This window comes from Antechinus flavipes, chromosome 1 (assembly GCF_016432865.1).
Source record: "Antechinus flavipes isolate AdamAnt ecotype Samford, QLD, Australia chromosome 1, AdamAnt_v2, whole genome shotgun sequence".
In the NCBI taxonomy this organism is placed as follows: Eukaryota; Metazoa; Chordata; class Mammalia; order Dasyuromorphia; family Dasyuridae; genus Antechinus; species Antechinus flavipes.
In genome coordinates this window covers 252,878,431-252,905,727 of record NC_067398.1, presented here as the reverse complement: position 1 = coordinate 252,905,727, position 27,297 = coordinate 252,878,431, and the positions used below count along the sequence as shown (strand labels likewise).

At 36.0% G+C, this 27,297-nt stretch overlaps 1 protein-coding gene across 2 annotated transcripts in view; it reads right to left on the bottom strand.

The window, feature by feature from the left end:
* Window positions 1-27,297, bottom strand: part of MAD1L1 (mitotic arrest deficient 1 like 1) — an 872,812-nt gene that overhangs the window by 395,366 nt on the left and 450,149 nt on the right. For both annotated transcript variants that reach the window (XM_052000199.1, XM_052000207.1), the window contains exon 13: window positions 20,751-20,807. In XM_052000199.1, the coding sequence (XP_051856159.1) occupies window positions 20,751-20,807 (57 nt within the window). The remainder of the gene's footprint in view (window positions 1-20,750; window positions 20,808-27,297) is intronic.

Genomic DNA, 27,297 nt, shown 5'->3' with positions numbered 1-27,297 from the left:
TTGCATATGTTCAAAATGTTTGTGGCAGCCCTGTTTGTAGTGGCTAGAAGCTGGAAAATGAATGGATGCCCATCAATTGGAGAATGGCTGGGTAAATTGTGGTATATGAATGTTATGGAATATTATTGCTCTGTAAGGAATGACCAGCAGGATGAATACAGAGAGGCTTGGAGAGACTTACATGAACGGATGCTGAGTGAAATGACCAGGACCAGGAGATCATTATATACCTCAACAATGATACTGATGGAAGTGGATTTCTTCCACAAAGGGATCTAATTCAGTTTCAGTTGATCAAGGATGGACAGAAGCAGCTACACCCAAAGAAAGAGCACTGGGAAATGAATATAAGCTGTTTGCATTTTTGTTTTTCTTCCCAGGTTATTTATACCTTGTGAATCCAATTCTCCCTGCGCAACAAGAAAACTGTTCGGTTCTGCAGACATATATTGTATCTAGGATATACTGTAACCTATTTAACAGGTATAGGACTGCTTGCCATCTGGGGGAGGGGGAGGAGGGAGGAAGGGGAAAAATCGAAACAGAAGTGAGTGCAAGGGATAATGTAAAAAAAATTACCCTGGCATAGGTTCTGTCATTAAAAAGTTATTTAAAAATAAAAATAATTTTTAAAAATTGCACATGTTTAACCTATATTGGATTACTTGCTGTCTAGGGGAGATAAGTGGAAGAAGGGAGGGAGAAAAAATTTGGAATACAAGATTTTGCAAGGATGAATGTTGAAAACTATCTTTGCATATATTCCTAAAATAAAAAGCTATTATATAAGAAAGAAAGGGGTTGGGGAAAATTTCCTGTAGAAGGTAGGTTGTTAGTTGAGAAGCCATAGAAGCAATATGTCCACCATCAGTTTTGTGCTGGCTCACAAAAAAGAGAATACAGAAATTAACTGGAGCTTTCCATAATGAAAAGGACTTTCAGGTAAAGAGTTTCTTGTCCATAAATAGATTTTTTCCATGAACTTGGATGGGAGGAAATATTATATTTATTTTTCCTCATCTCTAACTAAAATTTCACATTTCCTTCATATCTCACACACACACACACACACAAACACATTTTGTTGTTGTTGAGGAAACTGGGATTAAGTGACTTGCCCAGGGTCACACAGCTAGAAGTGTTAAGATTTGATCAGATTTCAACTCAGGTCCTCCTGACTTCAGGGCTGGTACTCTACCCACTATACCATCCAGCTGCCCCTCCTTCAAATATTTCAAAATGCTATTCTGAGAAGCAGAATAAGGATCAGTAATTTTTTGATCCTCTCTTATTTAAAAAATACAAAGAAAGTCCACATGGGGGCAGCTAGGTGGCCTCAGACACTTAACACTTCCTAGCCATATGACCCTGGGTAAGTCACTTAACTCCAATTGCCTCAGCAAAAAGAAAAAAAAAAAAAAGCTTGAATTCACACACACACACAACCAGAGATACTAAGAGTACTAAGAGTTTGTACTAAGAGTTTATACTAATGCATAAACACATTAAATTCAACAAGGAAACAGTTAAAGGTGGGACACTAATGCATTGTTAGTGGAGTTGTGAACGAATCCAACCATTCTGGAGAGCAATCTGGAATTATGCCCAAAAAGTTATCAAATTGTGCATACCCTTTGATCCAGCAGTGCTACTACTGGGCTTATACCCCAAAGAGATACTAAGGAAGGGAAAGGGACTTGTATGTGCCAAAATGTTTGTGGCAGCCCTGTTTGTAGTGGCTAGAAGCTGGAAATTGAATGGATGCCCATCAATTGGAGAATGGCTGGGTAAATTGTGGTATATGAATGTTATGGAATATTATTGTTCTGTAAGAAATGACCAGCAGGATGAATACAGAGAGGACTGGCGAGACTTACATGAACTGATGCTAAGTGAGATGAGCAGAACCAGGAGATCATTATACACTTCAACGATATTGTATGAGGATGTATTCTGATGGAAGTGGATTTCTATGACAAAGAAACCTAACTGAGTTTCAATGGATAAATGATGGACAGAAACAGCTACACCCAAAGAAGGAACACTGGGAAACGAATGTGAACTATTTGCATTTTTGATTTTCTTCCCGGGTTATTTTTACCTTCTGAATCCAATTCTCCCTGTGCAGCGGGAGAACTGTTCGGTTCTGCAAACATATATTGTATCTAGGATATACTGCAACATATTTAACATATATAGGACTGCTTGCCATCTTGGGAGGGGGGGTGAAGGGAGGGAGGGTAAAAAACGAAACATAAACGAGTGCAAGGGATAATGTTGTAAAAAATTACCCTGGCATGGATTCTGTCAATACAAAGTTATTATTACATAAAATAAAATTTAAATTAAAAAAAAATTACCGTGGCATGGATTCTGTCAATATAATTATTATTAAATAAAAATTAAAAAAAAAAAAGGAAACAGTTAAAGGGAGTTAAAAAAAACAAGCAAATGAACAGAGGAGAGTAAGAGAAGTGGGAAAGCTAACAAATATAAAAATGTCAACTTAAGAGGGTGGATCAATTAGAAATTATTTAACATAGTATAAAGTCTGGAGATCAAAGTCAGAATTTGGTCAAGAGAGTAAGAGAAGAAATGAGCAGGAATAGATTACTTCAATTATATGAAATAAATGTCAATCAGATTAATTTTCTTTCTACAAAGCTCATTCTTTGGAAATGGGAGAGTGCAGAGTATATATGCATGTATGTATGTATGCATCTGTGTATGTAAAAATTATATAAAAGAGGGTAATATAAAATTAATCAATTTAATCACAAATGTAAATGGAATGAACTCATTGGACTTTAAGAAAAAAAAAAAAAAAAAAAAAGGACATTAAGGTGAAACCAAAATGAAGGAAAGAAGCCAGGAAGTTGCCTGAGCTCTCTTGGTTTTCCTTGTAAACAACATGAAACCAAAGCTTTGAACAGATTCTGGAACAACAGAACCTACAAAAAGACAGAATGAAACAATTTTCCAGATTCTTGGAAGGGCTTCAGTCTCACTTGGGGGAAACACAACCCTGTGCAGACAGTGTCTAGAAAAGGCAATAGAAGGATCTTAATCAAAGTACTGATCGGCAACTAAGACCCTCTGAGCTAGCTCAGCAAGAAGAGTGTGAAACAGCCTTTAATTCCAGTGCAGAAGGCAAACTGTCAGTCCAGGAAACAGGGGACTAGGTCTAGCTACCCTCAACACTTTGAGCAAGATACTAAACATAAGGCAAGCCTCAGAGCTGCAAAGAGAAAGAGGAGAGAAGGAAAGAGAGAAAGAAGAGAGAGTGGAGGGGGTGGGAAGGAGAGAGAGACAGAGAAAGAGAGACAGACAAAGACAAAGACAGGATAAATACATAATGATAGAATATATACATAGATATGTATGTACATGTATATATATAGTCAGGAAAAGGAGCTTCAGTATGAAAAACATAAAGTCAGAGGTTCTGGATTGGATACATAAAGAACAGTAAAGTGTTAAGAAGACTAGCAAGATAAGAACGGATCAAATTGTGAAGTGTCTTAAATTCCAAAGGATTTGGATTTGCATTTGATCTTTGAGGTTTGTTTTTTTAATTGAGAAGGGAATGACAGGATGAGATTCATCCTTTGGACAAAAACACTGGCAGGTGAGCAGAGGGTGGATAGGACCAGAATAAGATTTGAGACAGACAAAAGGCTATTAAAATAGTCCAAATAAACAGCACTAAGGGCCTGCAATGGAGCAGCCACTATACTAGTAGAGAGAAATGGACATAAATGAAAGACAACTGTGAAGGTAGAGACAATAAGACTCGGCAGCATGCTGGATCTATGGGGTGAGGGGGAAGAGGACTGGAGGATGACACCAAGGTTAGCCCGGGCTCTTGACATTAATAGTAAAGTCAGGAAGAGGGGAAAGCATGTGGGCAGAAGAAAACGAGCTCTGTTTTAGGCATATCAAAATTTCAGTGTCTATGGGAAATGCTGTTTAGAACATCCAAAAGGCAATTAATGATGTGAGACTAGAACTCAGCTGAAAGATGAGGGCTAAATAGACAGATATGGGAAACATTAGCACAGAATTGATAACTGAATGGCTTGAAACTGATAAGACTGCTAAATGAGATAAAATGGAGAAAGAAAAGTAACAGACCCAACAGAGAATCCTAGGTGACTCCATGATGAGTGGATATGACCTGGATGAAGATCTAGCAAAGAAGACTGAGAAAGAATGGTCAAATAAGCAGGAGAGGCCTGGGAAAGGGTATATCAGGACCTAGAGATTAAATATTATCTAGGAGAAGAGTACAATAATAAGAGTAGTGTATCAGTAACCAATCTAAACATTTAGGAAAGTTATTCTGCACTACGCCACAAATATTAAAATACTCTTTGACTCAGCAATAACATCACTAACACATCAAAGAGGTAATTTAAAAAATAACTATATAAATAAAAATATTTGTAGTTATCACTTTATTTCATTGTTAGATATCAGAGGGAGAAAATCAGTGCCTCAGCTGGGAACAGCTCAACAAACTATGGCACATGACATTAATGGAATATAATTTTTATGTAAGAAATTATGAAAAATGGCCTTCATATAAACCTGAAGGACTTACATGAATTGATTCAATGATATGAATATAGCCACCAGGAGAACTGTGGTGATCTTCTTCTTTTAAAATAAGTAAAATAGTTCTCTCTGGGGGAGAGGTGCAGGTCTCTTGAGGGAGGTTTTCTGGGAGCAGTCAGTTCAGATCAATAATTACCCCAAATGCAGCCAGCTGGTAAAAATACAAATGTTTATTTCCTCCTTCCAAAATAGCCCAGTTGATTGAGAGGCCTATCTCTCTGTTTGGTTCCAAGAGCTTCCTCCGAATGTCTCCAAATCCAAAGGTTTTGTCCTTCAGTCCCTGCCTCTGCTTTCTTCAGCCTCCAGCCAGCACAAAGATGGAATGAATCTCTTGTCTCCTTCACTTGGGGCTCAGCTAGCTTCCTGGTGAGTCTTTCAGACCAGCTTGGTCTCAATGGGGGAGGCGCAGGAGCCCAGCCACCACAGTGGTGTGAGATGAAGATGAATCTGGTTGTGCCTTTGAGAGAGCCTTCTCAATCTTCAGCTCAGCTCCGACTCGTAGCTTCTTCCTCTGAAAACTCTTCTTCTGCCACCAGCCAGCCAAGAGGAAAATATTCTAAAGAATCTCTCTTCACTGGGCTTATATAGGAATCTTCTGAGACAATGGGATTATGGGTTTTCTCCCATAGTGCTCTCTGGCCCTAAGAGCTTCAAGGGAGGTGTGAATTCAGATATCTCATACTAAACCCTGAAATTTCCCAAACGTGTGAACTCCAATGAGTAAAGGTGCAAACACAAGCAAACAAGCTTGTACTTAGTACCTTGTTTCAGGTTCTGGCCCAAAACACCTCCAATAATCTATCAACTCTAATGAGTTAGCAGTTTGTAAAGATTCTAACAGAGAACAATTCATATGATGATTATAATATGTTAAAGAAAAACTATGGAAGACAGAAGAAATACAGTCAATTAATGACCAACTACAACTCCAGAAGGCAAATGAATAATTTATTTTTGACATGATAAATCATGCTTCCCATTTTATATTAAGAAAATGAATTTAAAGTCATAAAACAAAACATACATTTTCAGACATTGCCAAGATACTGAAATTTGCTTTTTCTTAACTTATTTACTAATAGGGAATATTTTATTGGAAAGTGATTTATAATGGCAAATAGAGAAGTAGGAAGTGATAGTCGAGAGAGAGAGAGAGAGAGAGAGAGAGAGAAAGAGAGAGAGAGAGAGAGAGAGAAAGAGAGAGAGAGAGAGAGAGAAACTTAATAAAGCATTAAGATTTCACAAAAAGAGTAAATGTTGACAAGGTCACACAGTGGAACTGTATTAAATTAACATACTTTTTTATAAAGAAGCTGTACATAATACAAAATTACAGTGCCATATATAATTCTCTTTTTCTATTCTTTGTATAAGGAAGCATTCATGTTTATTGACATCTGTCAAATACTTTATAATAAATGAGAAAATATTTTTTAAATTCCCTAGATAAAAAAACTGCAAAGTATTACCCTCATCTCCACTTAGCAATTATTATAATAGCTTCAGCAAAAGTTTTGTTATAACATGTAATTATATGTGCTTATTGTACCAAGTTAATTCTGAATCTATCCTACTGAACTTTTTTCAATTACTGTTAACTAGAATACAGTGTTAAATCAAAAGTTGGTCATTCAATCCTCTAGATTCAAAGAATCAGCAAGGCATCATGCATATAGAACCAAAAAGACTTGTCCCCCTGATACATCAAGGTCATCAACCTTAGGCAAATCATTTCATCTCTAAATGCCTGATTCAACTTTCTAAACCTCTAAATTACAGAAGAGGTATTGATCTGCAGTGTTCCCTATACTAAGAAAAACATAGGTCCAAATCTTATCTTTCCTTACATTCCCAGCTTCATAACATTTTCAAATATGACAGGTTTGTGATCTATGAATTCATCCAATTCCTAATAAAAAAAAATTTTTTTTTGAAAAGAATGGAACCAAGAAAAAAGTACTGTGGCACTCTACAGAATGTTTGATGGAAAGAAAAACTTCCTGAAGTTACAGCTACTTCATAGAGGGGGATTTTTATTCCCAAATAACAGAAAGTAACTGAGCTCTGCGTAGAACTATGATACTCAGTGCCTTGGAAGAATATTTTGTTCTCGTGGGCAGGGAATGCCAATGTAATAAAAATGAAATTAACTAAATTAACTTGAAGATTTAGTGCTATAGTAGGTAGCATTTATATAGTGTTTATGGTTTACAAAGCACTGTACATGTCATTGAATCCTCACAACAATTCTTTGAGTTAGGTCCTATTATCCTCCTTTTATAAATGAGGAAACTGAGGCACAAAAGGTTTAAATGGTTTGCCCAGGGTCAAATGCTATACTTCAGATGAACAAATACAACTAGAATGAGAAAATTTTGTATCAAATATCACTAATAATTATATATCCAAGGTATATAGGCAACAAGACAAATATAGAGGACATATAGATGCCATCTTTTAATAAATACATTTTTCTAGTAGTTTTTACCAAGTATTAGACCCTTACGATAGTAGCTGGGGTCTTTGGATTTATCAAACACTAGGCTACTAAAAGTTCATTTGCTCCTGTATGTGATGTTCCTATACTGTAGCACTTTATAATTTTTAATCTATTACAAATCATTTTGATGATCACTACGTTGTAGTATAACTTGAGATCAGGTTCTACTACTAGGTAACCCCTTTCTCATATTCTTCTTTACTTACATTAAAATTCTTTTTTTCTTTCCAAAAGATTAATTTAATTATTGTATTTCTAGTTCTAAAAGGTAGACCTTTGGTAGTTTAATTGATAAGATGTTGAATATATTAATGTTTATAACATTATCTTTTTTTATTATAATGGTTCAGCTTGCCCAGGTGTAGTTAATATTTCTCCAATTATTAACATCTATCTTTATTTTCACAAAGAGAAACTAGCAGCTATATTCATAAAATTGTTCTGTTTGATAATTATGTGCCTATAATTAAGTGGAATTTAACTTTATATCTTTTTCTGCTAGTTTGCACTGGTAGTATACAAAAGTGCTAATAAATTTCTGTGGGTTTATTTCATGTTCTATAACTCTGCTAATGATACAATTAGAAATTACAGTTAGCATTTCAATTAGAATTAATATTCTAAAAACAAAAGATATTAATACAAATTTTAGAAATATTTTTTGTTTGTTTCTTCTGCCTCATACTTTTTTTTTTTTTTTTAAAGCAAACTTCTATTTTTTCATTGGTCAGTAATAAGGTCATATACTTTTTTGGTATCCCCTAAATTACTGGACACAGAAAAATTTTTTTAAATTAAACTTTAATTACATAATCATAACTATCCCAAGCATTCATCCTCATTTCTAATAGTCATGTGATATAACAAATATTATTTTTTTTAAAAAGGGAAAAAAAAGAAGTCAGAGGACCCCAGTTCAAATCTGGCCTCAGACACTTAACACTTCCTAACTGTGTGACCCTGGGCAAGTCACTTAACCCCAATTGCCTCAGCAAAAGAAAAAAAGGGAGGGGGGTTAAGAGAGGGGGGAAAAAATTAGCATGATTAATCAATGCACTGAAAAAATCCATAAATGCTTGCAATAGGTAACATCTATGAACCTCCCATCTCCATGAAGAGGTGGATTGGAAGTATTTTTTCATATCTTTTTATACAAGCCTTGCTTGATCATTATAATTTTGTCATATTTACTTTTGATTTTTATTTTTTGAAAGAAGGGGAAGGGGAAGGGGAAAGGGAAGAGAAAAGGGAAGGGAAAGAAGTCATGGGATGTTTTAGTAGGGATAAAAAATTTTGGAAAAGCTACTATGTTTAGTGAAATAGTACATCAATCTGGGAGGTATAAAAGGATTTTACTAATTTCCCCAACATCATTTAATTATGAAAACTAAGGATTTTTCTCAATGTAAATTCTTTGACAATGTAGTTCACCATCTCCTCTTTAAAAATTTTTATTCTCTGAATTTTTATTCTCTTGCTTCTGACATTACTCTTTCTTGGTTCTCCCCCTGCTTATTTGATGCTCTTCAGTCTTCTCTGCTGAGTCTTCAATCAGATCATGCCCACTAATCATGATTGCATCCCAGTATTCTTCCTAAGATACATGTTTCCTTCTCTATTTTATCTCATTTTGTGATTTCATCAGCTCTAATATTTAACACAATATCTAGCATATAGTAGGCATTTAATAAGTGTTTATTGAATTATTTTCTTCCTGCACTGAAGGCCCAATTGTGATTGTATAACATAAATTTGTAGTAGATCCAGTCAGCACTGGTTATGCAATTTTCCCTAGTTGTGTTTAATAGTATATGAATATGAGCAAAGGCAGTAGACGATAGCAGTAATCTAAGGCTGAAATTTCATCAGAGGGTAAAATTAGTGATAGAATAAGACAATGGACTTAGGAGAATAGTATAAATTTGAATTGTTTTGCCAAAATGTTAAGAAGAGGGAGAAAAAAATATTAAAATCTCCTATCATGAAGGCAGGAGTGAAGGAGAAGAGAAATAGAGTGATCCAGGCATTGAGTTTATGGTGGAAATAAAGGACATGTCTTAAGAGGTCTATAGACAACAACCACCAGAATTTTGCTGAAATTGCAGATACAGATTGAATATAGGTCAATGAAGAGATAACTGATTAATGGTAGTAGAAAGTAAATTTGGCAGTGGTAATGAAAAGCCAGGGACATTCTACCTCAACTAGTAAGTGAGAGGAAAAAGTCAAAGTGCAGTCAGTGCTGGAAAACTGCTGGCAACGGAAACCATTTCACAGAAGGGAATCAAGTCTCAGTGAGAGCCGAAGATAAGCATGGTAAAGAAAAAGATGACTGAAAATGGAAGCAAGGTTTTTACCGATGGGGCAAGGATGTCAAAGTGTGGAAGGAGGCAGTGGCTCTAGAGTGGGATATTGCTGGGCAGGTCAAGGTTGAATGAGATAAAAATAAGGAAGCTGATAGTGGGGGCCAGAGAATGGCTTTGAATATATGAGAGTCAGTGATTCAGAATCAATAGCATGAGGAGTGTGTAACTGGGTGAGAAGTTGTTTAATCATGGCCCAATGAGCTCAGGTTGGCTATCAATGTGCCTATGGGTTTGGCCTCGGATTGAAGTCCTCTCAGTGTTTTAGGTCACTCTCTGCTTTCCCTATAAGCAGGCCAGGCCAAGAGACTTGTAAAAGGAACATGATGAAATAGCATTTCTCTTCATCTAAATGGGCAAGAATAGGCCAGGTCAGGATATACATAGAAGGAACAGGATGAAATAAATGCCATCTTTCTCTCCTGTATTCAAGAACACGGCAGGCAAAAAGACAGAACAGTGTCGCTCTGTCACCTATAGGTAGGCAATGTAGCCAACTCAGGTACTCCAAGGGTATGGTTTGTGGCAATGAATTTATTATTGATTACTTCCTATTTTAATAAGCCACTATGATTCTGCTTCTGTGGATTGACAGGTACTTCATGGTTTGGACTTCCCTCAGTCACTTAGGAATGGACATGTCAAAAGACAGACAATAGACAGAAATTGTCAGTTCTATAGACCAACCCTGTGCTTTACAAAATGTTTCTGAAGTTTTGTCTCATTGCCCAGTGTCTTGTAGAGGAATCTGTGGTTTGAAATGAATAGTCCTTAGAGGCTAAATTCAAGGAGACACAAAGTATTATTAGACATACATAAAAAACTATTCAGTCCCTTTAGCTTCTAAATATTGAATTTTTCCCCCCCATGGAGTTTTCTGGTAATCTAATCAACACCAAGATTTTGTTCTCATCTATATTCAAAGGAGTTATATATTGAGCTAATGTTGATTCTTTTTTGGTACTTTTTAGTCACTTGCAACACAGTGAAAAGAATATATGACATGGAAAAAAAGTAATTAGGATCAAATACTTTTATTTATGTGTCTTTGGACAAGTGTCTAAAGCTCTCAATCTCAATTTCCTCATCTGTAAAATGGGAATATCACCATTTGTAGTATCTCATAATGTAGTTGTTGTGAATACTCAGAAAAATTTAAAGTACTATAAAAGGTGAGTTAATATTAATTCAACCCATCATTTAAAGCAGATCTTTCAATATGATTTGTAGGAAGAGAAGGGAAAATAACCAAGAAGCTGTTATTAAACTAAAATCCTTAAGAGTTATTTAAAAAACAAAACAACTTTCTTCTCACTACCTATAGTCTGAGAACAAAACTTCTTCTCCATCTGCAGGCTCCCTACCAAATCAGAGTAATTGCGCTGAATTTCATACCAGAGAAAATCAGATAATAAGGAAGTAGAAACAGGGAAGTAGTAGGCAAGGTATATTTGACTGTTGACACTAAAAATCTCTAATAAACCTATACACAGAACTATGCAAAAACATCCATACTTCAGGAACTGAGGCTAGCTGCCTGACAAAAGTGGTTCAAGAAACCACTTTTCCTTCCATTGCAAATACTGGCCTTTGGTTTCACCCTTGCAAAGCTACTTTTAATGTTGTCAATAACATTGTTCCACTTGAACTAAACTTCTCAGGGGCAGAAATTAATGTGATTCAACTTGGGATTCTGCACCAAAATAAGGAAAATCCTTTCATGGCCAGATGCACCTAAGTAATTATAGGGCAATAACAAAGGCTCAGTAAAGAAAACAAATATCTTTTTTTCTATCCCCTTTTTACATTGGGATCATTTTCCTAGAAAGATAAGCTACACAGAGAATGATACTCCCACACGATGACTATCTTTAGCTTTTGGAAGTATCTGACTAAGGAAAAGTATTATAGTCTAATAAAAAGAAAGTTACACATGAAACTTAGGCACCAGGGATCCAGTCCAGGGATTCAATCCTAGCATCATCAAAGTTTTCTTTTGGGTGAACTGAAAAAAATCATTAAATGCTTAGGTTTCATTTTGCTTTGATGTCAAAGAATGCTAGTAGCAATGTCTCATTTTACTTATTTTTCTAAAAAAAAAAGAATAAAGCTGGAAAAGAAATTCTAAAGGAAAATCTTTGAAAAAAATGAGCAAATGGTTTATAAGTTTTTTTGGTTTTGTTTTTATTCAGTAATTTCAGTTATGACTGAAAATGACACCATTTGGAATTTTCTTGGCAACAATACTGGAGTGGTTTACCATTTCCTCCTCCAGTTCATTTAACAGATGAAGGAACTGAGGCAGAGTTAAGTGACTTGCCTAGGGTCACACAGCTAGTGAGTGTATGAAGACATATTTGAACTCAGGAAAAAGTAGTCTTCCTGACTCCAAGCTCAGAGCTTTATCCATTGCATCAACTAGTTGTCCCAAATAAGTTCTTATAAAATTTAAGTACATATAATTCAGTACATCCAAGATCCAAGAGTACAAATCCTTGATTTGTTTTAAAAAGATCTTACATGCACTCAAAGAAATTCTGAATTATGCAACTGAGCTTTGCAATTTCTAGTTCATTTCATTGTGATCTTGGGAAAATCTTCCACTGATTTTGGTTTTACATTTTCATTTGGTCTGTCAGCCCTTCACTCATCTGCTTCCTCTGAGTACTATGCAAAATCTTGGATTTGATGTTTGTAGCAGCCCTGTTTGTAGTGGCTAGAAACTGGAAAGTGAATGGATGCCCATCAACTGGAGAATGGCTGGGTAAATTGTGGTATATGAATGTTATGGAATATTATTGCTCTGTAAGGAATGACCAGCAGGATGAATACAGAGAGGCTTGGAGAGACCTACATGGACTGATGCTAAGTGAGATGAGCAGAACCAGGAGATCATTATACACTTCGACAACGATATTGTATGAAGATGTATTCTGATGGAAGTGGATTTCTATGACAAAGAGACCTAACTGAGTTTCAATGGATAAATGATGGACAGAAACAGCTACACCCAAAGAAGGAACACTGGGAAACAAATGTGAACTATTTGCATTTTTGATTTTCTTCCCGAGTTATTTTTATCTTCTGAATCCAATTCTCCCTGTGCAACAGGAGAACTGTTCGGTTCTGCAAACATATATTGTATCTAGGATATACTGCAACATATTTAACATATATAGGACTGCTTGCCATCTTGGGGGGAGGGTGGGGTGGAGGGAGAGGGAGGAAAAAACGAAACATAAGCGAGTGCAAGGGATAATGTTGTAAAAAATTACCCTGGCATGGATTCTGTCAATACAAAGTTATTATTAAATAAAATTAAATTTAAATTAAAAAAAAAAACCAAACAAAAAAAACCCATCAATTTAAATGAATAATCACGTTGATGAGAATGCAGATGTATACAAGTATTGAGATTGAAGAATAAAACCCCAAAATATCAAGTAATGTCTATCAAATTTTACTTATAATAAATGCTAGCATTTATCTATCACTAAAAAAAAAAAAAATCTTGGATTTGAGTAAACTTCTATGATATACTTGGATAGCAACATGATGTAGTGGACATGGTGTTGGACTTCATTTGGTCAGGAAGAAATGGATTTTAATTCTGCCACTGACATTATCTGTGTGATCCTATAAAAACCACTTAATCTGTGAGCCTCACTTTCTCATTTGAAAAGCAGAGATAATAGTAGCACAAATCACAGTTTGTTGTGAAGATTAGATGAAATAATATATGTAAAGTACTTTGTAAATATTAATTAAAAGACCAGAAGATTTTTACAAGTTTTTTTGGTTTTGTTTTTAAATGTACCCATCTTAGAGAGTTATTAGGAAAGGAATTAGCTAACTTTCAAGCACTATATAAATATTGTTTATTGTTCCTGTTATTGTTGTTAGCTAAGGACTCCATGCAATCAGACAATGGTAAGACCAATTTTATTTGAGGTAACACATATGTACTCAGCTCCATGCAGATAGATAGCTACCTGTGTGCACATGTGTTTGTGTGTTACTAATACCTTGGTGGCACTGTCTTGTAGAAAGAAAGAAAGAAAGAAGAATAGTTGCAATAGTTGCACTATGTATCTCAGAGTAACATATTTTACAAACCTTAAAGGTCCAAAATGCACATTTTAGTGTAAAATGCACATTTCATAGTAGGTCACAATTTCAAGCATAGCTCAACTTCCCAATTATAACTCTGATTCCTTAGTCTGTTCAGACCAATATCATGTGTCTCAATGGCAGCAAGTAAAGGAAATCAATTAAACAAACAAATAAATAGGTTGAAGAAGGAGAAAGAAGAATAAGAATTGTACTATTCTAATTACACAGTATCATGATGGATATAATTTCTCTTAAATTAGAAAATAAATTCTAAGTTCACCCTCCCTAAAGGATGCAAAATATTAGAAGATTTTTTTTTTATGGTTGTAATCACAAACTCATTTCTTCAGCCACTACTGGCCATATCTAATTAGGGTGAAGTATGTTAATGATACAGCCACAAAGCCTAGCGACATCTTCAGTTGTGATATGAACTGCATTTAAGAAAAGAAGCATGAATTACGTTTATACAAGCTAATTAGTATGGGTTTGCTAATTAATACTGGAAAGTCAAACTGCCTTTGTCTTGTCGACTGTAATTAGCTAAAGCTGTTTAAATTTCTACTTTTCCCCCCAAGCAGTAAACTGACTTTTTTTTTTTGGCCAGGAAAATAATAACTGAATCATGAAATAGAAGTAATGACATAATTTACCAGAGCAAGGTAAGCAGATGTTTACCTCAACAAACGTTGAATAAGTACCTACTATGTACAAGGCACCATTCTGGATGCTTGAAACACAAAGACAAAAACAAAACAAAATAAAGCAAAAAAAAAAAAAAAAAAAAAAAAAAAAAAAAAAAACAACAACCACAACCCCCCCCCCAAAAAAAAAAAATTGTCAATATCCTGACCAAGTTTCCATTCTACTGAAATGCACAGCATGGGGAGAAAAGTATATATGATCTTCTGAGAAGGGAAAAATAAATGAACTTGGGATCAAGAAAATTTGCCCCACACAGAGAACTAGAGAATCACAACAACAACCTAGTGGACCTTGGGTATTTAACAAGGAAGCAACGTGATTAAGTAAATAATGATAGACCCTTCTTCCCAGAATTTTGACTTCCAACATTTGATACAGCTACCACCCTGGGAACCTGGGCTAAAGGTACAAAGACATAGGAAAGTAGAAGGGAAGGGTCATTTTTTCATCATCCTGGTCATGTCCCATCTAAGTCACCATCTCAGCTAGATAATACTTCTCAATCAGGATCTCCCAGCTCCCTATGCTTTATCATAAATGTATTCAACTTGGCACTGGGAGTATCTAGCACAGATAATCTTGGTCAACTCCTCATGGTAAGAGGTCACTTTAGAAAAGCATCCAAATGTGCCTATCTTACTTTTCCCTTTAGAAAAGCTCAGAACTTAGCACAAAGTTTAATAACTTTTTTTTCATTTATTCATCATTTGTTTAATAGAGAGACTGAGTCTTTCTGAGGGTCATAAGATGGACTTTCTAGTGAAAAGCTCTAAAATGAATGGTCCCTATAAAAGGTAGAGAATGATTAGTTGCCCAAGGAACTGGTTAATCGCATTTAAAGACCAGTTCTCCCAAAGTAAAACCTCTGAATTACCAAGAATGAGTCAGTTAAGGTATTCTTTTATCATGTCCTTTCTTGTCAGTAATTCAACAATGGAAAATATGAGCTGCTACCATTTTCTCCAAACTCTTTGCCTTTGTTCTAAATGAACTAAATGAACTAGAAATCACAAGACCTAGGTTTTAGTCAATCAGCAAATAATTAGAGTCTGAATCAATAAACACTTAATAAGTATTTCCTATTGCTAGGTATCATGCTAAGTAAAAAGAACACAAAGAAAGGCTTAAGACAGTCTCTGCATTCAAGGAGCTCACAATCTAATAGAGGAAGATAACATTTACTGATTCAGAATGGATTTCATTTGGCAGCAGGATGAGTTTCCAGAGTCCATGAAGTTCAGGAAAGCAATAAGGGGGGAAACCTATTAAGCGTTTTACTATGTCAGATATTGTACAAATAAGTGAAGAGCATTTAGAAAAAGGGCTATTCTAAGGTCTCTTCCCTTAAAGGAGGCAACATGCAAAACGCCCACAAAAACTGCATGCAAAAGATATCTGCATGTAGACACATGTATGCATATAGAGGTATGAATATATAAGGGGGTGGGGAGGGAGGAGAAGGTGGAAGGTAATGTCAGATGGAAGGCACTAGCAGCTGGGGAGGAGGAAGGATACAAGGAAGGGCACTGGAAAAGACCTTCTGTAGAAGGTAGAATTTCAGCCAAGTACTGCAAGAAGTAGAGAAAAGGAAAGGAAGCATTCTAGGTAGGAGGGAGGTAGCATCCCAGCTCTACCACTAATGTATAATTAAGCAATTCTAGAACAGCTTCATTAACTACTCTGTTAAAGTAAACCAGTTGGATTAGATCATCTCTGCAGCTCTTCCAGTTTAACACCCTGAGTCTACATTCACTGAACAACCCATTTGCAACATACTCCAAGGGGATACCAAGGGGAGAGATAACAGAAATGAAGTGCATAGTTCACCCCTGAGAAGAAAATTTAGCTAAGGATGTCTGAGAAACATAGAAACACACAAACTCATAAAGTAACATATGGATTACTATAGACTACTGTGAATTGTTATCATTTCCCAATTAGCTGTTTTCCTGCACTTCATGATCTCCAGAAGCTCACCATTCTGCACCACAGAACCAACTTTGAAACTCTCGCCCCCCCACTCCCTCCCTTTTCAGTATTTCCCATTGGAGGGTAAAGACCAGCTCACCCTGGACTGGGCCTGCGCTCTATCCGCGGCACCCCCTAGCTGCCCCAAGTCTTCTCAGTCGTGCTCCTGGGAAGGCGGGGCAGAACCGTGCAGAGTTGCCAGGTGCCCTCCAGAGAGCGCCGGAGCCTGCCGGATCGTACCCAGCAGGTGCTCATCCTCTCACTTATGCACACAGAGAAATGTCCCTTCACAGGCGAAGCCACTGCCCAGCACTCTCTCTCCGTCAGTTAGAGCAGGACAGGAGCGGCCTGAGTCTCCTCAGACACCCCATCTTGGCATCAGAGTGTTAAAGAAGGGGAGACCAAAAATTCGAGGGAATAAAGCAGAAACCCCATCAGTACAGCAGGTGGAACATGGCTTTGAGATCTGAAATCTCAGGCTGAAGATGGAAATCAAGGAGAGGGAGAGCAGCCACAGAGTGAAAGGAGGAAGGGACGGAGGCCATATCCTGCAATCACACATTAAGGGCTTCCAAAGAGGTGGCCTGGGGGAGGAATATCTAATGCACTTTTCACATAACGTTGGCTTCCAGAGTTAACCTGTGTTGGCGTCTTATCTGACCTCTACTAGCCTGTAACCTTCATGGTACTTAATTTAGCTTTTCATTTCTCCTGGTTTCCAGGAGACCACTCTGCACAAAAGTATGCACTTACTAAATACTATTGGGATACATTGTATTGCATCCTATTGTACTGTATTATTTCACCAGATCTACACCACTAAAGGTATACATGGGAAAGAGAATAGGGAAAAGGGAAGAAAAACTGTAGCAAGAACCAAATCTAAGTCCTAAACTGGTTCTGTCACCTAACTTACCATTTAACCCTGGCAAGATAACTTTATCTCTTTATATTCAACAATTTCTCTCCAGCTATAATGAGGAACTCGGTTAGCAGAATCGTCCCTCTCCACTCACTTTATATTTAGCTTCTAGTATAGCATACCAAAATATGTCAGAAGCTACTAGATCATACTATCAGGCCAAGTAATGAGGGGGCAGGCGGGATCTGGATGGGACAGCAATTATACAGGTGAGTCACAGAGTGATGCAAGCTGATTCCACTAGACTGAAAAATGTGTCCTAATAATCGTGCACGCACCTCAACACATCCAACTGATTACAGTTTAATCTGCAATCCAATAAGACCTCTGTCTAGTCAAGGGCCTCTTCAAATCACATGAACGTGGCTACCCAATGAGGCACTGGTGGTTTGTTGATCTGTGGTGTGTAGCATCCAAAAAAGACAAGGCATAATGCCAGCAGCCTTTGCCCTCTATCTCTTAACCCTCTGCCCAAAGAAATAGCATCAAAAAAGTTGGTTTCTTTTTCTCTAAAACTTGAAGCAGTCAAGCTAATTGAATACCATGTAAGTCTTCTTTAGGCAGCTGGGAATTCCAGATTTAAGGACATCTTTAGGGGCAGTTTCTGAAATGTTTCTAGCCACACTCCACATCCTTCTCATGTGGTTAGGACAAATTCATTTCTAATTCTTCTTGGCCTTGTACACATTACAGGAAACAAGACCCTTGAGCATGTTTCAATTCAGGTCAACATTCAGGAAGAGATACACGTTGACATACACAACATCAAGATTCTCCCCAGGGTCCCCCCCATCCCCCACCCCAATGGATGCAGCAGTCTTCAAAAATACACATTCCTTTCCAGCTTCTTTAAAGTCAACAGAAAATAAACTCTTCACTCATGAGACCTCCCAACCTGCTAAAGTATGAATTACTGACACAGATTCCCAGAATCTAGGAATGAGAAAGTCACAGGACAGAATCCCAGCTGAGACATGAACTGGCTCTCTGTTTCAAACTGTTGTTACTCCAAAATTCTATCAAATACTTAAACCTCAACTAACTACAGAAAACAAGGAAAGCAAAGGGATAGCCAGTTTGGGATCAGAATTAACTCAATAATCATCTAAAGTTAGTTTTAAAATATAGGAATAGATACATTCTGATAAGACCTATGAACATACTTTCACAAACCTTCCACTTCCCAGCAGTTTATAACATAAGGTAGAGAATGGAGAAAGAGATGGAAACAAGTATTCAAAGTTCACTGACAGATTCATGTATTCACTTCCAATCATTCTGGAACTTGGTAACTGTGGTCATTTCACTTATTGTTAAGAAAAACGAAGCATCATTAAAACCAGAATTGCATCCAGAACTGACAGATTATAATAGAGTAAATGAAACAAGTTCAAGGTATTTTTCCCAAGAAAATGTGAGCATCAGGACCAAACACTTAATATAGCTCAGATATCTGAAAAGACAAATTGAACCAGACTAATAAAGTTATACCTCTAAGTTTACTTGAAGTCTCTTAAGATATCTTAATTTTACATTAAGAGAGCAAGTGAATTGGCTATGAAATAGGGTGGTGGATCAGTGGAATAGATTTGGTATATAAGGAATAGTAAATGATTATAGTAATTTAGAAATTTGTTTGATAAATCCAAAGATTCTAGCTTCTGGGATAAGTTACTATTTGACAAAGACTACTGGGAAAATGGAAAACAGTATAGCAGAAATTAGGAGTAGACCAACATCTCACATTGTATATCAAAATAAAGGTCAAAATGCATATATGATTTAGACATAATGGGTGATACCATAAATTAAGCAGGGGAGCAAAGAATAATTTATCAATCAGAGCTACAGGAAAGAAGAATTTTTGATCAAACAGGACACTAGGAAATGCAAAATAGATAGTCTTTATTACATTAAATTCAAAAGTTTTTGCACAAGCAAACCAATGCAATCAAGACTAGAAAAAAAGTAAAAAATTGAGGGAAAAAATTATACAGCAAGTATTTCTGATAAAGGCCTCATTTTTTCAAATATATAGAGAACTGAATCAAACTTCTAAGAATCTAAATCATTCTCCAGTTGATAAATGGTCAAAGGATATGAACAGGCAGATTTCAGATAAAGAAAATTAAGCTATTTTACAGTCTTATGAAAAAATGCTCTAAATCACAATTGACTAGAGAAATGCAAATTAAAACAATTCTAAGATACCACCACCTCACATCTATAAGATTGGCTAATATGACAGAAAAGAAAAATGATAAATGTTGAAGATGATGTGGGAAAATTGGGACATTAATGTTTTGTTGACAGAGTTGTGAAAGGATCCAAACATTCTGAAGATCAATTTGGAACTATGTTCAAAGGTCAACCAAATCCTTTGATTTAGCATTTTATTTAGCACCTATATGATCATACAAAAGGGGAAAGGAGCTACATGTACAAAAACATATAGGGTGTTTTTCTTTTTTTTTTTGTGGTGGCAAAGAATTTGAAACTGAAAAGATGTCAATGAATAGGAGAATGGCTGAATAAGTTATGGTATATGAATGTGATGGGATATTTTTGTACTGTAAGAAATGATGAGCAGGCAGATTACAGAAAAACCTGGAAAGACTTACATGAATTGATGCTGGATGAAGTGAGCAAAATCAAGAAAGAACAATGTACACAGTAACAGCAACACTGTGCAATCATCAATTATGATTTACTTTGCAATTCTCAGCAATGAGGATTCTAAAAGATTCATTCATGATGGAAAATGCTACCCACATCCAGAGAAAAAATTATGGAGTCAAATGCAAATCAAAGCAAACTATTTTACACTTTTTCTTTTGTTTTATTCTCTTATGATTTTCCCCTTTTGTTCTGATTCTCCTTTTACAACATGACTAATGTGGAAATATGTTTAAATTGATTGTATATACATAACCTATATCAGGTTGCTTTCCACCTTGAGGAAGAACTCAAAATCTTATTTAAAATGAATGTTGAAAACTAGCTTTATATATAATTGGAAAAAATAAAATATTACTTACTAAAAAAAAAAAAAGAAGAAGAAGAGCAAGTAAAGTAAGAAGTCATATTATGAAGGAAATCTGCTGTTCTCATTTACCTTTTCAGACTAACAAAATGAACAAAGGTTCTGGGTCAGGGATGGGGAACCTTTTTCTGCCAAGGATCACCTGGTATTTACAACATCATTGCTGGACCATACAAAATTATCATCTTAAAAATTCAAGCAATGGGGGGTTGTTGTGTCTAGTTTTCAATCATTATTGCCTGTGGTTGCATTGATAGGGCCAGACCAAATTATTTCATGGGTCCATGGGCCATATATTCCCCATCTTGAGCTGGATGAAAAAAACGGCAAAAATAATCTTATCAAGTTAAAAATCTTTTGTTGACAAAGAAGAGAGTGGAGTAGGTAAACAAATCTTTTGACCTATTTGGGAAAGGCAATTCTTTCTTAAATAGCAAAAATCACTAAGCAGATAGAATTGATATGATGGGAAACAAAAGTTATCATGAGAGTACCTGGTAGAAGTACATACAAACTTACCATTTCAGCTCTTTCTTTCTGATTTCCCAATTCTTCTAGGGTTTGAGATAGTTGAACCTTTAAGAAAAGAAGATTACAGAGTTAAAGAAAGTCATCCAGTATTTGTAATTTACTAAAAGTCCTTTTACTTATTGATGAAACTTTCTCACAACTTTTAGCTTCAAGACATTTAGAGTTCCTGATGAATTAAAGTGGTACCATTTAATTATAATTGTATTGTAACACATATAATAGGGTGGTTTAATTGAGGCAAAATAAAAGATATTAGCCTTCAAGTCCTAGTTCTCACATTTGACATTGGCCAAGTCACTACTTTTGTAAAGTCTTAACTCTCTCATCAGTCAAGTGGGGATAATAATATTTCCATGGAAAGATCTTTAAAAGCAAAATACAGGAATTATATTTTATCCTAAAGGCAAAAGGAAGCTGCTGGAGTTTTCTGAATAGAAATGACATGAGATCTTCAGCTAAGGAAAACCACTCTGGAAGCTACATAAAAGATAAACTGAATGGGGGAACCAATTAGGAGATCACTGTGATTGTTCAAGTGAGAGGTGAGAAAAGCCTGAAGTAAGTGGTAGCTGTGTGAGTAAAGAGAAGTCAGGTGCCAGAGATGTAATAGAAATGCCAGCATTTGGCAACTGACGGGATGTCTGGGTGTCAAAGTTACCATCCTGAGAGACTGGAAGAAAGGCACTACACTCAACAGAAAAAGGTAATATTCAACATGTAAAGGACTGCTTGCCATCTGGGGGAGGGGGTGGAGGGAAGGAGGGAAGGGAAAAATCGGAACAGAAGTGAGTGCAAGGGATAATGCTGTAAAAAATTACCCTGGCATGGGTTCTGTCAATAAAAAGTTATTTTAAAAAAAAAGAGAGAGAGAAAGGTAAGTATGAAAAAGGGGTAGAATGGGGAGGGAAAGATAATGAGTTCAGTTTTAGACCTGTAGTGTGGAACTATCTCTGAGCTAGTCAGTTGATAGCTGATGATACAGGTGATAACTAAGCCCATGGGACCCGATGAGGTTTTAAAAAGAAGGGCAGAGAATGGTAGTCTTGGAGTTCAGCTACAGTTTGGAATAGAATATGCACTGTGAAAGAGCAAAGAAGATTGAGAAGTAGTATAAAGACAAGTAGAAGAACCAGGGAAGAAGACGTGAAAACCAGAGAAGAGACAGTATCTGCAGGAGAAAGTGGTAAATCATGTCCAAGGTAGCAGAGAGGTCATAGAGGCTGAAGCCTGAAAATGGACCATTAGATTTTGTAATTAAAACATCACTGATAGTGTTGAAGGGAACAATTTCAGTTGAGTGATGAGGCTGGAATCCAAAATGTAAAGGGCTAAGGAATGATTAAGAGAAATGTAACAGTTGTTTAGCTTAAAAAGGAAGGAGATAAACAGGGTCACATCCCTGAGCTATCTATTGTTCACATGATATAAGCTGTCAAAAGCTAGGACCACTGCCTAAGCCTCAAATACATCCAAGTGACCATTTGAAAAAACTAGCAGTGTAAACCATCGTGTATTCCTGAAGAGAAAGTTTTCATTTATCAAACGGAAAAAAAGCAAATCTCCCCAAAAGAAAAGAAATTCTTTAAGAGAATGACACTATCAACTGATGGGTATCAATAAGACTCTTATAGTATATCATGGGGAGGAAATGGACACAAATAGGCGATCTCAGAGATTATGAAAGAAAGAAAGATGGTGCTTTACTATCAGGGATGGGATCCAGGTAGAATAATGTTTAATGAAAGGGGGAAATAGAAATAAGGAGAAATTTAGGTCCATAATGTACACTTAATAAAGACTTCTGTTTAATTGACTGAAACAAAGCCTATGAAAAATGGCATAATAGATTATCCCTATTCGTTTTTTTGTACCATTGTAGTGTGCCTTGAACTTCATGGGCCTTTTGTTTTCTACACTTTTGGTAATACTTATTAAGATATCTACTTTGTAACATAGTTATTTTTGAATATGCCTTATCATCTTACTAGACTGTGAGCGCATGAAGACTAAGACACTGCTTTATCCATCTCAGAATCTACATAAATACAGTGTGGAGTTATTTGGCTTAAATAAATTACTTCACATAACCTTTGAAAAGATTAACTAAAAACAAAATTCAAGTGGAATGTTCCTCTCATACAAATAAATAGTCTTGCTATGCTTGGATATTCATTAAAATTTCACAGTTATATCTCTGAAATGCATGAACTAGGTTTTCTAAACACTAAGTAAAAGCAGATATGAACTGTTGACCATGTAGAGCAATAAAAAAGATAAATATTAGCTGCAAAAGGAAATCTCACTGAAATAATACCAAATAAAACAAACAAATAAACAAACCCCAAACTACCCATCTAAGACTTCAACATGTAGTTTGGTGAATACAAGACTGAAATACTCCAAGCAAACATTGCAATTATACACAGTCTCAATGGCTTCAGCCTCAACTCTCAGCAGAAACACCAAGAAAGTTGGTCTTGGCTGTGAAAAAGCTATAACAATAATATGTTATTAAAATATTTTGAGCTCTGACAAGATAGATGTGTTTTAGCATAAACCTAGAACCGAGTGTAAGAAATTAAATATTTTCAGTAAACACACTTAAAGATGTTGGATCTGCACAGAAAAGTGAGATGAGAGCAAGAGAAGAAAGATTCGAGAACAAAGCAAAATTAACATTTCCACAAGATTTGATGCTAGAGCACCAAGAGGACTGTCTGTAAATTCACTGGTTCCTGAGAGAAAATTTTGCACAAATATTTAATCAGGGAGAATTATATCAATCCAAGGCAGCCAGGGGAAAAAATAAACAGAAAGGTAATACAAAGCATATTTCTGGCAAGTGTGTTTGCAAAAGATTTCCTTTAGGGTAAGAAATAGTTTTTTCTATGGTGGACTAGAAGAAAACTAATGTGTTGGAATATGTCCTTAAGTACGTCCACAAGGCTTATCACTACATGAAGAGGTTTTTGAACCTGTAATTTCTTGTGCTAGCAGCAAAAGAATATAATCACTCTAACACTTCATTTTCTAATGTTTTATAGGACTAGGTAATGTCACTGCAAGGCATAAGCCAATAGTGTTTAATCCTACTGAAGTATTTACAGATTCATTAATAAGCAAGTGCCAAACAGCTAGACACCCAAACTCTGAACTTAGGCTGTATCTAGTGCCTGCATCCAGTTTTCTCCCAGGCAATATAAAGAGAGAGAGAGAGACAGAGAGAGAGAGAGAAAGAGAGAGAGAGAATGAGAATGAGAATGAATGTGAGTCAAAGAGACAGAAACAGACACACACACACAAACTCAAACTCTCTCTCTCACGCTCATATACATGTTTTTTTAAGTGACTGACATTCTTTCAAAAGATTTGAAGTGGTCTCCATTTCTACCAGCCTCCGGAGTTAGTTTTTACAACACAAAAGAAATGCTATCTCATAATTTCAGACACACACAGTAAACTGTTTAATTCTAAAATTGCATATAAAAACATACTCATACATACACATATAGAATAAGGGGAGAAGGAGGGTAAAAATCAAATTTAAACGTAATCACATCTCCTGAAAGTGAATTTAGTAAAGATTCAGAATAACTAGTAGCACTATCTTCTTGAATAGACTCAAAAGGTAAATTGTGATCCTACAGAAACCCCATCTGGGATTACCTTGTCCTAGTCCTCCTTACTCTTAATATAATTCTGAATTCTAGACTCCTAACTTGTTCAGTAGCAAGATGCTACCAGTCAAGAGAGTTGACAGCAGTATTCCAGCTAGACTGCAAGAAAATGTAAATTAATCAACAGCATGACAGACACACGTTTTTAATTAGTATGGAGAAATTAGGCTTTGAACATCTCACTTAATCAGAATGCTTCTGAAAGCCTGCCAGCTAGCACAGAATTCAAGGAAATATTCAGGTGAGAGAAAAAGGTGTACAGATATCACGATGCCAGAGCTCAGTTTCTCAGATTCAAAGGACTTCCTTTTTACAACAATAAAGGAAAGTTTCCTTTTAGTATTTAAAAAACAAAAACAACAAAAAATCCACCCATCACTCTTTACCAATGTATGTAAATCACATACAATTCCACTCTTTTTTTTTTTCATGTGAATTAGTAGTCACATCACAGGATAGAAACTCATTGAAAATGAGAGGCTGATCCCACTCATCTTCCACCCTACAAAATCTTTAGATCTACGCTCAAGTGACCAATGTAACAAACATAATGAACCAAAAGAAGAGGAACATTAGCAAAACATTCGTAAAACTATTCACTGAAAGAGTTGGGGTGGGCAAGGGGGACAGAGTGTGCAGAAAGAACTATTCTTGCTTCCAAAAAGTTTCTAGTTTAGTTTCTGCTTTTTTGCTTTCATTCTCCCTGCACACAGTGAAATGGCATCTCTAATGAACTTTTTAATTAAATATCAGCAAGACTTGAGCATGATCTTTTTATTAAAGTAGTTCAGAGACTAAAAATATACCAAGCCTGTCACTAACCCAGGAATTATGGAAGTGGTGACCAGAAGTAAGACATAGTAGAAAACACTATGGTGTAAGGACCCCGAAAAAGGGATAAACTGGAGAATGGGTCAACAGCCAAAATCTGATCTCTATATACCAAGTATACTTTTTTGGGGGGATATGTAAAAACAAAAATTACCTCCATCACCCACAAGTGGTAAAAGTTAACATAGTTAAGAAGCCCATTAGCAGTCTTGGTCACATCTCTTCAAAGTTGTTAAGATAGGAAGAGAGTCAACTAAATGGCTGTAATCATGACAAATAATAAAAAAAACAAGAAAAACATTTCTGAGTTATTCAGCTTTCTTCCTTGTGCCCTTTCAGGTAAAGCTTTTCCTTAAACATTTTCTCAACACAATTCTTGTGATTGACTGGGGAATATTTCAAACCCTCAAAAGCAAACATGGAGGGGGGAGTAGAGAGGAGAGAGACAGTAACTGATATTGTGGTGTGAATCACAAAGATCAGGAATACTGCTGCCAGCTAAGTGGTATGTGGGTTGCAGTCACACGGACAAGAAGCTCTGACTTAGAGACCAGAGTCTGGTCAGGAAGGATTATTAAGGCACAGGAGCTTAATGAATCAATCCATTACAATCTGTTCTTTACAAAACGAGGCTAAATTTTTCATATGAACAACCCCAAACCTCCAAAAAGGGAATGGCAGCCAATGGATTTATATGATGAACAAGTTATTCAAAGGAGAGAGTCACTCACAGGGAATAATTAAGTTCCGCTACCCCTAGTGAACAATATCTTTCTAACCTTCTCTCCCCTTCAGTCTATAATGAACAGATCTAAGTGCACCCTGCTGAACCTACAGTAATTCAATTCACTGCTCCATATTCAGGCATGGTCACAAAATAGGTGTGCAATTAAAACTCAATGTCAACAGCTTGGAGCAGTGGAATTGAATAATTATACACACAAACAGTGAATCCACCAAAATACCATATGTTTTTTAAAATCATACACCTGTACATATTAGAAAGGTGAATCCACCTGTTCTACCTCTAGAACAGAGAATCGGGGCATAGTAGAGATTTCCGCCCAGTGACAACACTCCATTAGCAAGCCTGATGAATGACTTTTGCTTTTTAAGCACAACTTACAAAAGTCACTGTATACAGAAAGTTGCCGTTCCCATAGCAACTCTATTCACTCACATTCCAGGCACTGGAGGAATCGAATTTAATAACCTAACTAGTAATGCAAAATGAGTAAAGCACATTTAAATTGGAGAATTTAAATGTTACTTTACCAAAACAGTCTCCATTTAATTTCCTGGTATGGTCTTTTTCTTTTCCTTCATTTGAAAGAGAATTCTTTTTTTAATCATTATTACAAAATTAAGGAGTACCATACTTATTTCCTATGAAATGCTCCTTCTTTCAAATTCAGCAAATAGATCATTATTGAGTACCCACTATGTACAAAAGGTTACGCTGTTGTTGTGGGGAACACAAAGGAGTAAAAGACAATGCCCTCGATGACCTTACAATTTAGTGAGAGAGAACATGCAAAGCTGAAAAATTAACAAAAATAAATGACATAATCAACAATTCAAAGAAACAAGAAAAGAGATGGCACAAAAGTCATGTAATTGTTAAAACTCAAGAACATACGAACAGTAACAGTTAGGAGTTGCCAATAAAAAACCATGGATCTCGTCCTCAGATCTTAAAGCACTTTGCTCCTTTTTTGGAATCACAGTGTTTCCTGTATCATAGTCACAATATGTTTCTAAACACCAGTCACTGCCTTCATCCCAAACCACTTTATCTTAAGTTCTACAAAAGCAGGGAATTTTTTTTTTAATCTCCCAAAACACCCTGCATTTTTCCCACCATAAGGTAATAGTTGTTTAAATGTTGATATATGAATACAAGCAATCTTGAAGAAAATTTCAGATTGAATTATTACATGTTGCCTAGCACAATGCCTCAAACCTCATAGGAACTCAATATTTACTGAATGAATAAATGAGCACTTAGAAAATAAAGAAGAAATCAC